At 32.8% G+C, this 17,471-nt stretch overlaps 1 protein-coding gene across 2 annotated transcripts in view; it reads right to left on the bottom strand.

The window, feature by feature from the left end:
• Positions 1-553: 553 nt before the first annotated feature.
• The window catches only part of LEMD3 (LEM domain containing 3), a 59,685-nt gene continuing 42,767 nt past the window's right edge, over positions 554-17,471 (bottom strand). For both annotated transcript variants that reach the window (XM_081061545.1, XM_081061546.1), the window contains exons 5-13: positions 12,090-12,169; positions 11,855-12,000; positions 10,862-10,963; positions 10,654-10,756; positions 9,370-9,548; positions 4,941-5,022; positions 3,126-3,231; positions 2,957-3,035; positions 554-2,732 (exon numbers count right to left, since the gene is read on the bottom strand). In XM_081061545.1, the coding sequence (XP_080917671.1) occupies positions 2,569-2,732; positions 2,957-3,035; positions 3,126-3,231; positions 4,941-5,022; positions 9,370-9,548; positions 10,654-10,756; positions 10,862-10,963; positions 11,855-12,000; positions 12,090-12,169 (1,041 nt within the window). In that variant the 3' untranslated portion in view covers positions 554-2,568. The remainder of the gene's footprint in view (positions 2,733-2,956; positions 3,036-3,125; positions 3,232-4,940; positions 5,023-9,369; positions 9,549-10,653; positions 10,757-10,861; positions 10,964-11,854; positions 12,001-12,089; positions 12,170-17,471) is intronic.

Raw genomic sequence — 17,471 nt, 5'->3', positions numbered from 1 at the left:
CCCTATGTTCTTCCTCTAGACTGTGACCATCTTGAGTGGGCCATGTCTTTTTCAAAATCCTTGCATCCCTAATACATAATGTGCTAAGTCTACCAATTGACTGACTAATCAAGTCTTCTTTGCACTTCATTAAACCACCAAAAAATCTAAACCAATGCTACTAAAAATAGCTAGCCCATAAACTAATTGTTTATGATGAGATAAGGAGTTTCACGCAGAATGTGTAAAAAAGAATGGCTTCCTTTTCTGAGAAAGTCTTGCTAGAAAAAAAGTCTACCTAAACTAAACAGTGCTGTAGTGGTGCAATTGAATTACATTCTTGCCCATTTTGATTCAAACACGTAAAGAGTCAGACAAAGATGTTTTCATAAAGAAAAGTAAGACGAGGAGGAATGGATAGTCAAAATTACCGTTAGGGTCTTGATCCACCTTTAAATACATGTGTATTTACAGATTCTCCAAAAGATTTTAAATAAAGCACCTACTTTCACTGGTAAAAAAAACAAAGACACGGGGCACTTAAAAAGTTTTTTTAAAAGCCAAGACGCATTTAAAAAAACCTAATAAATTTTTAATTTTTTTCCTTTTTGTAACAGGACAAGTAACAGATTACATCAAATTTCAGAACTTCTCAAATATCTAGTTATTATACATATTCCCATCTGTCTCGCAGGGAGGGATCTTGGTCGGCTTAACAGTTTCAGGTAAAATAAGCTGCATAATAGTATATATTACAATAATAAATGTACAATGTTTACATGAAATATGTTTTAGAAGCAAGATAAAGATGCAGCTGCATCAAAAGGTGACCTTTTAAAAATGCTACAACTATTTTTTACATTCACTCTTGCAACAGGTCACAAGATGGGAGTCACTAAGCTCAGATAAATCACTATGATGCACATAAAATACAGAAAGATTATTTTATATATTATATATATTTATATTTTCACACTTTAGCATCTGAGACAAACTGAGAATTTAAAATTTATTCTCTTCAGATAACAAAATCATTTTCTTATTCTTCATAAACATGGTGCCCACAAAAGCACATAGGTAAGGCACAATAGGGTTTTCTGTTACAGAACAGTGTGCATCATGTTTACTTAACCAGAAAACGTGCATTATCTGTGCAAGTTCATGCTGCAAACCCAACATATATACAATTAAAACCAAAAGGAAACTGAGCTTTAAACAAAATCAAAATTGGTACAATGCCAGCTGTTTCACATATTCATTTGGACCGACAATGATATATCAACAGGTTATTTTTTTAAAAGCCAGTTGTTACAAGTAAACTTTGCTCCACAACTATTTTAATCTGAAATAATAAACAGTAATAAAGTAACTTTACTGAAACAAAGTAAATACCGAGGCACAAAGCAATGGCCACTCGTGCATTTACTATACAGCAAACTTTCATGACCCAAAACTGTAAATATAATTTTTCAAATACACATTTTGCTGAAACAATGTGCCCTGCTTTAAAATTGACATATAACAGGGGAGCTAACGTTTCATTAAATTATAAATAGATTGGGAAATTACTTAATCCCAATGGTACTATATCATAGCCCTAGTATTTATAATAAATACACCTTTTCACAAAATACTTTTCCAATATCTGCCAATTGTTTCTTTATTGCTCACATAAATTTGAATCCATTACAACTGATATCGAAACTTTCACACAAAATCATTTTCAAGACATTTTATATAAAACCTATAAAAGATATTTGAAACTTGTATCGAATACTTCCAGGTGTTTGGCTGTTTGATCTATGTGATAGTACAGCCATAGGTACATATATGTGTGTGTATGTATACACATCTGTGTATACACATATAAATACACACACATATACACATACACACATATATACATGTACATATATATACACATTAGATTATGAATAAAATAGGAAGCTTATTTTACTGCTTTAATGCAGACATACTCACAAAACAGGACTGCTTTCGCCACCACCACCATTTACACATATATACATAGGCCAGTTTAAGTACATGTACATCCACTTATATGTAACCACTAAACCCAAATTAGTTGTCCCATGTTCCAGCTGTAGCAAATAAATCTCTTACAAGCAACAGAAACCTAAGGTTAAATTGGGAAATGAACAGTTTTACCACATTAGCCTGTAAGGAACTATGCAGGTGACCGTATACAAAAATTCACAACATTAGTTCACAGGAAATGATAGAAATACAAGCCTCTTCACCATGCTTTTGTGTGGTTATCAAAACACTTCTTGGTGCAAAAATACAACCACCACATCTGAAAATGCTTAATAAAGTCAATGTTCCTCATGCAAAACTCTAAATGCACTGGCTTAACTGAGCTCCAAAAACTGAGTGAAACAATTATTTATCTACTCAGCATTGCTGCCTCACTGCTAAGTCCCTTTGGAACCTTAAGATTTCTGGAACGTTCAAACAGAGCTGAATTCAATAAAAATATTACATACAAAAAGCATTTAAAAAGGAAGACAGGAAGCCAAACAGGAATTTTCCTATTGTAAGTAACAGTCCTAGGAGTGGAAGAAAGGCTTTTCAGGAACCTCCTTGAGAATTGGGTAGGCCAGTCCGAAGACGAAGATGAGACATAGAGTTCATATGTTTATTTGATGGCTTCAAGGGAGTGTTGCAAGTAAGAGCTTGGGGAAAGCGATGGTGATATCTATCTAGTCGTAAATATTTTACTGTAACCAATTTCCCTGTTGTAAGATAAAAACAATATTTTAGATCTGTAAGAATGTGCTTAATATTTATAGAAAAACTGTGGTAAAAAAACACATAAATACAAATTGCAAATAAGACCAGCTCAAATTATTACTCTAAAAATGTGAACCTAAAATTCTTTAACTTAAAATCTGATCTAGTTTAAGTAGTAAGCCATAATATATCTTTTCAAAATGTTTATAATACTCAAATTTCTTACCATCAAACCAAGAGCCATGCAATGCCTTAAAAGCTTTACCAGCATACTCTGGAGACAGACATTTAACATATACACAACCCTGTGATATTAAAAAAAAAAAAAAAAGAATAGTCTTAGTTTAACAGCAACAAATCCAAACTGTAGAATTCAATAGTAAAAGTTACTTTACCTCACGTGAATTTTTGTCTACTGCAATATGAACAATGCCATCATTATCACAGCATTTTTCTAAAATTGCTTCTTGAATTGCCAAATGCCACTGATCCCCTATTTCCCTAAAAATTAATGAAAACAAAAATCAACAACCATGTGCCTACTCAGTAAGAAGTCTTTATTGTGTCTTACAACATATATATCCTACTAGATGGGGACAGTTTAAAAACTACATGTTGTTAAACGTAGTACTAAATAAATGCTTGTTCCTTGCAGTAGATTTTAAAAAATATTAGCATTTGGAAGTCTCAGCTGTTCTCTCTTTCCAGTATAAGAACGCGCAGAGCTGAGGCAATGACGGATTAGCCTCTCATAGCAGAAGCAGAATAAATGTGCGGTCATTTTTGTTTAAAATCCTACATACCTATAGTTCTTTCATTTTCTTTCTGCACACGTGTTAATAAGCACTTTATAGTGAGTTGTAGTAAGCTGATAAAAATTATTTTATTTTTAATAATATTATCAAATTCACAAATTTAAGGAAAAATGTTAGTAAATACAGTTAAGTCCTCACTTAATATCGTCGATAGGTTCTGCGACTGTAAGTGAAATGACATATAACAAAACCAATTTTACCAGAGGTTAACTGACATAAACAAGAGTTAAGGTCCTACACATACCCTCAGTGTAACGAAATAACACTGGACGAACATTATTTGAGGACCTCCTATAGTGTATTCGGAGCTTCTCTTCTCCAAAATAATGAAAGATACAGGACAAACATTTTGCACAAATAGTCACCTCTCTACGAAGAGAGCTTTAAGAGTTCCTGCTGCAGTAATGCGCATGTGTTTTACTTATGAGATACAGATCATGGGGGCAAGGCAGCTACACTTTAAATGGTAAGTCTTCATCTTAGGTAATAAAATACTGGGCTGGCATTGATTTCCTAACCCCTAAGGAATGAGGTAAGATTCCCAAAAGAGGGATTACCACTTAGCTAATTGTTTCTATCTCTGCAAAAATGGAGGCTATGTGTGTACATACTGACAGTTCTTCTCCACATTTCTGACTTTGCTGTTACTTATTTGGAATCTCATCATATCAACTATTTCTTGAAATAAATGAGTCATTAGGTAGGACTTATGGGTATTTTTTATATGTAAACAATTTCCACTGAGGATTTTTTAAAAACAGAATTTGTCATATTGGACAGATAAGCAGTCGCCTCTAGGAAGCAAATTCTAAAGATTATTACAGCCTATATGTAAAATATTATGGATTCTAAGGCAATAACTTAAGACAGTGCTATTCTCTGAATGCATGTGCTGCTGTAATTACGTAGACAGAAAAGTTTCTCAAATATTACACAGACAAATGGACAGGGCTTGTAGAAGGGAAGGTATGTACATCTTTGTAGAGAATTTTTACAATTAGAGATTGGAAATTTAAAAATAGCAGATATTTTTTATATCGATTGCCTACTGAGATAAAGAATGTTGGCAGACATGACTTACACATTTAATAAAGCGTACTGTTTGTCATCATGTGTGCCATTCAATTGACTCAAACATTTATCTACTGTGGGGATTCACAATAAATACCAAGATTTATGAAAGTTTTACAAATCATTATACATCTGTGTCTTTTGGCCAAATGGTCGCTTGGAATGTAACAAAAGAGAAGAAAGGAAGAAATCATGACACTTCCATCGTTAGAGATTCAGAAGTAATGGAGATTTTTCAATTGCAGACATAGAATTATAAGAATATCATGCATTTTCAGCCAAATAATCCATATAAAAATTACATATGCCCCTGATAATACTTACATAACTGGATCAAACATATTTCGGATCTTCAGACATGGTGTCAAACTATTTGGTGGTGAATTTCTTCTATCTAAATGAAATGCTATAAAAAGCAAATTAGTTTTACTATTTGCCATTGTTCTATTTTGTTGAAAAGTTATTCAGTCATTCAGTTCATTCAAAAAATATTCACTACACCCTTTTACTCTGAGCCAGACACCTGGATGCTAAGGTGAGTAAGACAGGGCCACTGCTCTCACGGAGTTTACAGTTTAGTAGTGGAGACAGTGTCATCCAAGAAATAACATTAATAGTTGTGATAAGTCAAGGAAGAAGAGTACAGAAAGCTGTCAAAGTAACTTAAGCTTCAGTCTGGGAGTATCAGATAACACGTCACCAAGGAAATGAAATTTATGCTGGGACCTAAAGAATAAATAAAAATAGGCAGAGGGAAGAGAGGTGTAAAAGACATTTCAAGCAAAGATGATAGCTGTACCTAGCCCCTGAGGCAAAGAGGAACTTGGTCAATTCACTTTTCTCAACCCGCCTGACTAGCCTCATTATCTCGCCACAAGCCTTACGATCAGCAGGTTTAAGTGCTGATGAAAAGATGCAATAGAGGCAGGGATTAAAAACACAGCAAGGGAAGATACTACCTGAAAAGACTCGAGGGAAGGGCTTGGGTCTTTGTTAAACGAGACAGCTGCTCAATTGCAACAGAAGGTCAGGATGAATGTGGATTTGGATAATTTTATGGGTCTTGTGGTGGAAATTTGAGGCAGGTACAATCTCATTTCTTCTATTTGAGTCGTCAGCTGAGAATTAGGAGAAGGGCAAAGGTTTGAAAAGAGGAGAAATCTAAAACTGTTATTGAGTAGAACAGAAAAGTGAAGTGACTTGTAAAATATGGTAAGAACATGAAAGTCTGGTAGTGCTGAGGGCCGAATTGAAGTTAACTATTTATGAAGATGCCAGGGAACAAGTTGCATGACTTCCTCCTTCTACATTCAGCCACTTGCACAGAAATAAGCATCGATAAAAGAGTTTCATCCTTGATTGGAATTTACCAGGGTAAGATGAAGGATAGGTAAAGACTGAAGGGAACTAGCAAGAGAGTGACTGAAAAGATGGATACTGGGAACTAAGATGCATAGGAAAAGTAAAGATAGGAGGAAGGCTGAAGAATTGGAGAAAGTGGGTGCACTGAAGAACTGAGATTCTGGGGAGATTATATATATCAGCAAAGTTGAAAGGATGAGTTTATGACTAAAGACCAGAGTATATCAATTAAAGACTTCAGAAGGATCTAGAGATAAGAAACGCTGGGGTGTGATGTTCCCAAACAGTGCCTAATATGGAGACGAGAAATGGTCATTGGACATGGAAAATCTTTGCCAAACTCCACATTGATAATGTCTGTGAACCTTTAGTACCTTCCAGACTTTTCTAATAGCGTAGAGGTTCTGTTCTAAAATGACCTTTTAGCTGAAAGCAATCTAACTTCCTTGAAAATCTAATACCAGAGTGGGCCTCCGGGGATGAGCCAGAGAACACAAAAGCATTCACAACACTTTAGTCTAGTCTAGACCCAACTTTCCACAAAATAACAGATTTGGGAGAAACAATTCCTGCCCAATTCTAGTCAAAAAGTAGTCCCAAAGATCTAACTGATATTTAAAATAGATGCTTTGTCTCCCTAACTCAACTGTAATCAGCTCCTGGGATAAGTAGAAATGCTGTAGTTGGTGAATGAAACATTTCAAACACCTCAGGAACTACATTTGGATCCTTCAAATGAATGCTGTTTATTCCAAATTCTACATCTGTCAGAAGCATAAATAATGTTCTGGCTGCCCAGCAAGTATTGTTTGATTTTCAACTGGTGCTTTAAATTACCTTTAGAAATACTATTACATAATCATCTAATTTATATATAACTATCTTCTAGTACTTGAAGTAAACATTCAATGGTAGATCACTTAAAAATTACTTGGGAAAAATAATATTAAATGACAACAGCTTGTAGTGGTAGTTAATACAAAAGACTATTATAATTATCAACCCTCCAGGCATGTACCTTTTAATTAAACCACCGAATTTATAACAGGAAAAACATTAACCTTGTTAATAAGTTAAACTATCTTTTTACCTAAGCCACCAAAAGCCCTCAGTATACAGCCATATTTATATAGCACATTGTGTTCAGATCTATTTAAATGAAAGCAAACTTATTTTATGTATTGATACTTTTAAAAAGCTAAATCAGAGTCATTTAGTTATATTTAGATAGACTATACATTTAATGGAATAAAAATATAAATAATGTTAAAACTCAATTCTCTCTATATTAGAGCTATATGTTCTTAAATGAGGCAAAAGATTCCAACAACTTATTAGCCTCCTGTACCAATTATCATTTTGATTAAATTCTTAAAAAAACTCAAATCTCTCTTGCTACAAGTCTATAGACATTTGCTTTATCATCACAACCAACCAAAAACTGAACCAGTATACTTCAAATAGCTACTAGGTTCTACCTTAGGATTTCCTGCCTTCAGGCTAAAATTACCTCAACCATTACAGTTTTTTCTAACTAAGTAATAGGTGTTTGCTAACTAAGTAACAGGTGTTTTATTTATTCTTAATTCCTTTGTAGGTTCAGGAACCCCTGATCACTGTAACTGTTTATCAAGGACTGTCAAATAAAGGGAGATTAAATTTACTATTCTTTACATGGTCCATTTAGAAATATCCTAATTAAGCCTGATCAGTACTTCGCAACTTGGCATATAGTTTATAAACATTTAATGCCCTGAAACGTTGATGAAATGCTAATATAAAAAGTAGCAGGACACTTTCAAAATATTTCAATTCATGTTGAACATTACCACTACTGTAACTGACAAAGTTGTATTTTATTGGGGAGGCCTGTTAGCTCAGTTGGTTAGAGCGTGGTGCCCTTAACAGGGTTGCTGGTTCGATCCCCACACGGGCCACTGTGAGCTGCGCCCTCCACAACTAGATTAAAACAACCACTTGACTTGGAGCTAATGGGTCCTGGAAAAACACACTTAAATGAAAGTTAAAAAAAAAACAACGTTGTATTTTATCACACTTGAACAGTCCCATCTAAAGAAGATAATAAAGTAAAAATAATAGTCTGACGTTTTAAATTCTAGAATTTATAGAGCATCCAATGCAACACACTTGAAGTAAATTGTACCAGTACTAACTTGTAAGGACAATATGGATTATACCTAGGTCAAGAAATTGTCTTTAGAGTCATCTTGCAAATCTCACATTTTAAAAATAAAACAAACTACAATGATAAAGAAAAGCACATGAACAAAGTAATGGCCTTTTCTAGAACTTCAAACGCATACATGAGTACCAACTGTTGTTCTATGAAGACATCAGGCTAAGACTCCATACCCATTTATAATCAGGCTCTAAGGTAATCAGATTTGACTGGCTCTGAATTCTCTGGTTCCAGTTTCTTAGGCCCCTTCCGTATACACCCTTTACAGCAAACAGTTTACTGTTTAGTGTTATCTTTGGCAACATCAAAGCTTCATATTTATGCCATGATTATATAAGCTTATTATTCAAGCTCTTTGAAAGTGAAAATTAGAGAAAAAATGGTGTGATTAAACCTTATTTTATTTCAATTTCAAAATAATTTACTTATCATTCCCATAAACGCTATGTTTAGCAAACATTCATAAATATGTTTTTAACCAACAAGATTAAAAGAAACTCAACTCACTACTAGTCCTGAAATGCACATTATTGAGCATGAGATTTTCATTTTGCATCTAACCATTAGAATCCAAAAAAATTTCAGTGAGGTAACAGTTATCACTAGTAGAGGTTTGGGTACATAAGGCAACCATCAAACTCTCCTATATGCTTACACGTACGTATGTTTTGCAATTATGCAAGCATTTAAAAAAATATGGATACCCACAAAAGCTACCTGGCATGGGAGATATGCAAGTGGAACATCTCAGTAAGAAATAAGCAAGTAAAAACTGGAAAAAAGAGAGGTTAAAAAGTTATGATTCTACTTATAAATGTTTTACACACATATATAAAACGTAAGTTATATGTGTCTTACTTGCATTAAAGAATTAGGGGAAAAGCATGAAGCTAAATCTATAATAACTAAGTTGCTTTGTCAAGTGAAAGGAAAAAAAAATCAAAGTAAGGTAAATAGTATTCTATTAGAGCAAAAGTAAGCCATTTCAGTTTATGTTAGCCAGTAGAAAAGTGGAAGGATATCTAAGATGCCAACACTGTTTTCGTCTATGGCATGAAACTGAGAGGGGAGCTTTGCCTTCACACACCTTTCAATTGTACTATCTTACTTTAAACAACATAAGACTATTGTAATTGAAAACTATTAGAAAAAAATTTACACTTGTGTTTTCTGTTGTTTAAGAATACATACCTTGACCTTGCCATACTTTGGAAGGTATTACTAATATCTTGTCACAGGATGCAGAATGCTGGATCCACCGCCAAACCAGAAAATCTACACCACCTAGTCTTCGTGTTTCGGTGCGAACTCTAGACTCGTTAGCAGCAAGGAAGTCAACAGCTCTATCCCAGACTTTCTTCATTTTTTTCCTTTTATGTGAACAAAATGACAAATTTATCATCTTGGATTGTGATCTTTTCCAAATGTTAATAATTGAAGGTAGTGGTTATTGTTAACTCTGGCTGTTCTTATCACTGCTTACGGAGGTTTTTTTTTTAATTAACTGTAAGGCCAAATTTAAATAATATTTTACTTTTTAATGTTTTATACTCAAATTTGTGCTGATTTCTATTATTAACATTCAAATTTAGTATTCAGATAAGTAGAGGCGGCATGACAGAATTGATCTATAGACTAACCAAATAAACATATTCATGCCTACATACTCGTACGTCCATCATATAGTGTTACACAAGCAAGTAGTATTGGAAAAACATTGCCAGGATGTTTTAAGCAAACATACCAATATTTATACAATCCAAAAAGCAATTCTATCTTCCTTGAAGCAATGTTTTGGAAACCTGTACACTTTATTTCAACAATCACACCACTGTACAAAACACTACTTCAGATCGTCTTCTGGAACCGCCTTTAGAATCCATGGGACTTCTATGTTAATAGACTTAACACTGGCAAAATTTTATTAAGTTTTTCAAAAATGATTTAGATGTTTGAATCTCACCTCAGATTTACTGAATTTTGATCTCCAGAGGTGGAGCATAAATATCAGAATTTTTTCCCCCAAAAAAACCTCCACTAGTGATCCTGATATGTTGCTAAGGTTAAGAATGCTGCTTTAGCATATGGCATCATCTTTTATTTTCAAGTTCTTCAGTTCTTTATTTAAAAAGTTTTGTTAACAAAATAAAATATTTAAAAACATTACTAGTAAAACATCGCTGGCTATTACCTGTCTCTTTCCTTATCAAGAACAAGTTTTAAAAAATTAGAGATTCACAACAAAGAATCAACAATGTACAGGAACGCGATTTAGAAATACAGCTGTCTATTTCACCACTCAAAATCAGGAGGGTAGAAGAGGATTTAGAAAGAAAGGAAAGTTTAAAGTACAAAAATAAAGCCTGTACTGTAAAACAGGTCTATCTGAAGAGTCACAACTCTCAATATAATTTTCACAACTATAGAAAACACCAACATTCTGATTTACTTCAATTCACAATGCTATGAACACACCTGTCATGAGGCTGTATTAAGGAATCTCGCACGTGTGGAATAGGCATGTAAGGTTGTAAATCTTTATTTTCCTGGCAAGCTTCATTATGACTTCGTAAAACATCTGAAAATAAACAAATTTACAAATGAATCAATCCCTGGACATCATGTTGTAGTTTATTACATAATGACTCGTCTAGAATAGCTTAGATTTTTATAAATACTATACCTATAATCTTTACCACCATATCATACATCTGCCTTGTTTCCTCTTCCTCTTTTGTCCAGCGATATTTCATGTAACGCAGAACGACACAAACCATCACTACACCTGCAATATTTATACATTTTGTGTTTTAAAAATTGTGGTCAATGGCAATCAATAACATTCATTGCAAAAAAAAAAAAAAAGAAAGGAAGAAAATTTATCACAGTTTCTACAATGATTATTTTAACTGCCATAATCGGATAATGGAATGAGCCTTCAAAACAGTGGGTTGAATTAGCTACATAATTAAAACTACACAGAAAAATTTAATATTAAACATAACCCAGAGTTTCATTTAATCACTCTATAAAACCATTTCTTCCATTATATTGACAACTGAACATTTAAATTTAACTATCATTTTGAAAACAAAATAACTGTGTTTCACGCATTTTCCTTTGCAGCATTAAACTACTACTAGAAAAGTGAGTCTCATGAGACTGTAAACATACTACACCTTACTTTTTTAAGTAAATTGTTTTTAAAGGATTTGGACAGGAAAAAAGTCTCCTAAATTACTATTATTAATCAAACACTCATATAAAATCTAGAAATCTAAATGAAAATTTTAATTCAGGCAAACAATATTTTTCAAATTAAAAATAATTTTAATGAACTTAATTTATAATATTTTATTACTTAAAAACTAAGCTTAATTTTTATATTTTCCTGTTCCGTTTTCTGAAGGAGATTTCTATCTATGCACTATACCTGCTTTTTCCTCGACATACGTATTACATAGTTTTCTTCCCACCTTCCCTGTTTTCTAAGTTTTTAGATTGATACTGACATTACAAAAACCTTCAATATTATTATACCTTAGTGGAGACTCCTGGATGTGATTCATAATGGCAACTATCACAGAAGTAAATTCTCAATCCTGGCATTTGATGAAACACAGACATAAAAATTCTAGACTACAATGTGATCTTCTTTCTCATCCTAACAACTTACCTAAACATAATAACAATAACCTGTGGGTGACAGTAATAAAAGCTCGTCGAAAACGACACCAGAACGACATCTGTGGTCTTGTGGATTGTAAAAACTGCACATCAGTTATATTTTTCAATTCTTCCTCAGGGCCATAACCAACACACCTATTTAAAAGTAATTAAGGAAGAGTTTAGAGGCAAAATATGCTATTCTTATATTACAAAATGATCAAAGTGGAAATCAAATCCTTTACCTTATTCCAACATCTTTTCCATTCTCGAAAATCCACTGCAATGAGGTGTTAAATATACCTTCATATTCAGGACCTAAATCCTAATAAGAAAAACAGAACATAATTAAATATACTCAACAATTCACATTCATGTGACTCTACATGTAAACTACCCTATAATTAACATACGTTATATAACACTTTAAACTATATAGTATAACTGTATTATTCATTACAGAAAAATAAAAGGAAAAAAGTCATCATTTCCTTAATACCTTATGATAACCACTATTAATATTCTGCTATGTTCTCTTTTTGGTTTTTACATTTACAGATTTGGGTTGGGTTTTTCAAACTTTGTTTTTTAAGTATCATCATAAGAATGAATTAACTACTTTTTTTATGGAACACTATTTTTTCAGTTTAAAAATATTTTTTTAAATTAGTTTCAGGTGTACAAAACAATGAAACAGTTAGACATTTACACCCCTCACAAAGTGATAGCTCTCTCCCCCAATCTACTACCCCTCTGACATCGTATAGAGCTGTTACAATTCCACTGACTCTATTCCCTATGCTGTACTCCACCTCCTGTGACTACATATATATTAAATTATAGTTGACATTCAGTAATATTCAGTTTCAGGTGTATAGCGCAGTGGTCCGGCATCTACACCGTCCCTGAAGTTGTCTCCCTAATAAGACAAGTGTTCATCGGATATCCTACAAAATCTTTACAACATTATTGATTATATGGAACACTATTTCTAGATGAACAAATTACAAGCTATTCAGACTTGACTGTTTCACAGACATTTTCTCAACAAGTGAATGAAGTAAACTCAAGAAAAACAACTAACTGTATTACCAATGATAAAATTCAAGCTTCAAGTGATAAGTAGAATTTTGAAAAACTTGCATCCATTACTATGAGCTCTATAGCTTCACAATACTCGAAAACCTTTGCAATGAGATTGATGTGACATTACTGAATATAATTTCTGGGGGCAGCATATGAAGTGTAATCAAACGTGTCAATATGTGGAAGATCTGCATAACCAGTAAATTAATATTTTCCAAATGATCAATGCATGAGCTATAAAACATTGCATGGGTAAAAGAGTTATTCTAGTACAAAACAGACCCCAGAACTTTAGAGACTATGAAAAAGTTCAGTGATATGATTTCAAATTCTATATTGTGACTAATCATTAAGAAACTACTACTTGTAGAGTTTTAGTGCAGTATCAAAGAATATCTACAATTGTCTTAAAGTGCTTTTCCCTGTTTTGACTACATAGCTGTGTAGGGCTAATTTTTATTGATATATTTCAACCAAAACAACATCACAACAGATTGAATGCAGAATGCAGAAACACATATGAGAATCTAGTTGCTTTTTATTAAGCTAAACATTAAAGTGCTTTGCAAAAATGTAAAACAATGCTACTTCTCACTAAATTTTTTATTTTGGAAAATAGTTATTCTTCATAAAAATACATCACATTAACAAATAATGAAGTAAGCCAGTAAACTCAGTAACTTCATTATTCTTACCTTAAGTAAATTTATATTTTTTATTTTAATTTCTAGCATGGTAAATGTGTATCTAAATATGTGCGTGAGTGCGCATGTGTGTGTGTGTGTGTGCGCCTGTGTGTGTATCTCCCACAAACAAAAGCCATTTAGGGTCTGCAGTAATTTTAGGTGAGAAACGGTCCTGAAACCAGAGAGTTTAAAAACTGCTGTATGTACCGTATTTCCCCGAAAATAAGACCTAGCCGGAGCATCAGCTCTAATGCATCTTTTGGAGCAACAATTAACATAAGACCCAGTATTATATTAATTATATTACATTATATATATTACAAAGGCTCAGTCTTATACTAAAATAAGACCGGGTCTTATATTAATTTTTGCTGCAAAAGATGCATTAGAGCTGATTGTCCAGCTAGGTCTTATTTTCAGGGAAACACGGTAGCTATTGCATCTTATCAAAAGATTCTTATACAACACTGGACATTACAAGGTTTTCATTTGATCAGTACAATTTACTTTGTAATATGAAATTGGTAAGTAATTTTAACATATCAAATTTGATAATGTAATAAAAAGTTTTATGAAGCAGAAGTAATCCTGCTAGGCATTATTACTTATGTTTAAATACTACCAGGATTTTTCAGACGGTGAAGATAACTACAGGCTATCTGCTATTAAAAATAAAAAAAGGGTAAATATTTCAGCATTATTTATTAACATCAAAAAAATTGGTACGCAATATAAATATTTAGTAACTGAGAAATGGTTATATATGAGATCATTTCAATGAGATATTATGAATTCAGAAATAATCATGCTGAGAGCTAAATAGCTATATGTTTAAAATAGTAAAACTACAATATTCAATTTATATATATTTATAACTATGAGATATGGACTCATGAGTAAAAACTAGAAAAGAATGATAAAAGGTATTTTTATTTAAGTTTTAATATTGCTTTAAAATGTTATACAATTTTACAAAAATAATTTCAGGAAATCACTGTTTTGTATAAATATACTACTAGAAATCACTTTATGTATAACTAAAAATCAAACAGAATTCATATTCACTTGCTCTAAAATTAGAGAAAAGCTCTCATGAATGAGCATCAAGAAAACATACTTCTCATTACACTGCATGAAATAGGGTTAGATAAAGCATAAGCTACAGTCGTCCCCCTTATCCTTGGTTTTGCTTTCCTTGGTTTCAGTTACCTGCAGTCAATCACGGTCCAAAAATATTAAGTAGAAAATTCCAGAAATAAATAATTCAATAAACAATTCATAAGTTTTAAATTGCCTGCCATTCTAAGTAGTGTGATAAAATCTCACAGCGTCCCCAATCTGCCCCACCCAGGATGTGAATCATCGTTTTGTCCAGAGTATTTGTACTATATACATTCCCCACCATTAGACACTTAGTAGCCTTTTCATTTATCAGATATGCTGTCATGGTTTCACACTGCTTGTGCTCAAGTAACCCTTATTTTACTTAATAATGGCCCTAAAGCGTAAGAGTAGTGATGCTAGCTAGCAATTTGGATGTGCCAAACAGAAGCCGTGAAGTGTTTTCTTTAAGTGAAAAGGGGAAAGTTCTTGACTTAATATGGAAAGACAAAAAACTGTATGCTGAGGTTGTTAAGATCTACACTAAGAACAAATATCCTAACTGTGAAATTGCGAAGAAGGAAAAATAAATTTATGCTTGTTTTACCGTCACACCTCAAACTGCAACAGTGATGCCACAGTGCGTAAGATGGGCTTAGTAAGATGGAAAAGCATTCGATTTGTGGGTGAAAGACGCGAACAGAAAAGGTCTTCTCACCGATGGCAACGTATTAAGGCTGAAAGCATCCAATCTATAGGAAGACTTCAGCAAGGGCTGCCCTGAAAGAGTGACTACATCCACATAACTTTTATTACAGTACCTTGTTATAATTGTTCTATTTTATTACTAGTTATTGTTGTTACTCTCTTGTTCTTAATTTATAAATTAAACTTTATCGTAGATATGTATGCAAAGGAAAAAACATTGTATATATAGAGTTCAGAAGTACCCGAGGTTACCGGCATCCACTTTGGGTCTTCGAACGTATCCCCTGTACATGAGGGGCCAGTACTGTATACAGGTCTTTCAAAACCCACAAAGCAGGGTTAATATGGGTTATGCACAGAGCTGCAGACATTGCACTGATTTTTCTTTGTAATGTATAGGTTTTAAAAAGGATTTTGTATTCACTGAGTTCCTTTCAAAGACTTAATCCTTTAAACACACAGACACTATAGCAAACTTCAAAGATAAATTTTAAAAATCAATGAAATATATATGCTATATTTACCTGTATTGTATATATGTATTTCAGCTTGTATTACTACAATAAGCAGAATATTATGACATCTTTGCATTACTTTGCATTACTAAAACATCTGTGTTTTACTATATAAAACTTTGAAAGCTGGACTATAAACACGAGTTTCAAATAATGTTAAAACAAATAAATTTCCAAGTTTACTAGTTGTATATTAGAAATATAAAAATTTTCTAAGTCTGAAGATATTACGACTGTCTTCATTAATTGTCCATAAAAATGCATATAATGGTTCAAATTAACAAGGACACCCACTCTAATAAGCTGAGCATATGGAGGAACAACGAGCTTAAAATTTCTAGTTATAAAATAAGGCTAAGAAAAGGGTATCGATTGTTATTTTCCCATTTTCTGTTTTCCTTTCCCATGTTAATATCACTTGATATCCACTCACTATCTGTAATACAATAGAAACAGAAAATTCATTTATAAGTACACATTTTCAAAAAACAATTGATAATTTATTTAAAACCTCATTAAAGATTTAACAGGGTGCTGAGGTCTTAAATAGATCATTAGTTCCACAAATATTCTACATAGTCCATAGAGTTCTACAGTATTATAAAACTGAATTTTTGCAGAAGTTAAGGTTTAATTTTTTCTGACCTATGCTAAACAGTTTATGCTATCATTATAGCATACACAGCATCTACTTTAAGTGTCTAAGTGTTTTATTATGCTGTTTTTGTAACCACCTGGAAAACTGTAAGTAAGACAGGGGTAGGCCAACTTTTTCAATAAAACGCCAAAGTAAATATTTAAGCTTTGTAGCCATATACATTTCTGGTCTCTGTCATTTTTTTTTTTTAAAGCAACCTTTGAAAACATAAAACCACAGCTAGCAGGCCACACAAAAACAGGTCCACAGGTTATCATTTGCCAGCCTCTGAAGTAAGGCATTTCTGCCTCATAAAACACCCATTTTCTAATCACTGGTGAAAATAATAAGGAGGAAACTAAGTTTTTAATTTTTAAAGCAGGACTATTATTATTACTACTTATTACTATTTACTTATAGGCAATAGCTCAGTCAACATACTGCTGACTGTTTCATATCAATCTTTCTAAATTCAAAGCATGTTTTTTCCCAAATCTTTAACAAATCGATCTTAATACATTAGGTGCATACATGAGTGCGTGCATGCATGCATGCATACATACACACACGATTCCCAATCCCAAATTTACCTTATTTTCAAAATAACTGGCCAAAAACGTGTATTTTAAAACTCATGTCAGATGCTTTGAATTTGGATTAGTTTCAAAGTACAACAATAATACTCTTTCTGTAAAAGACTCAGCTCATTAAAAATAAAGCAACAAAACATTAGTAAGAAGGGAAAACAACACTGGTATAAGGAGAATACAAGGAAAAATTAAAAACCTACTGGGGACAGTTCACAAAGTAGATCACTTACATGGTAATAACAGCTATGTGGCCTTCCAGATACTGAATGTTCTGATTAATTTTGAGGTGATATATGCTACACAT

This window comes from Rhinolophus hipposideros (assembly GCF_964194185.1).
Source record: "Rhinolophus hipposideros genome assembly, chromosome: 9".
In the NCBI taxonomy this organism is placed as follows: domain Eukaryota; kingdom Metazoa; phylum Chordata; class Mammalia; order Chiroptera; family Rhinolophidae; genus Rhinolophus; species Rhinolophus hipposideros.
Note: the sequence above shows the minus strand (reverse complement) of the source record. Positions and strands in the feature narration are given on the sequence as shown.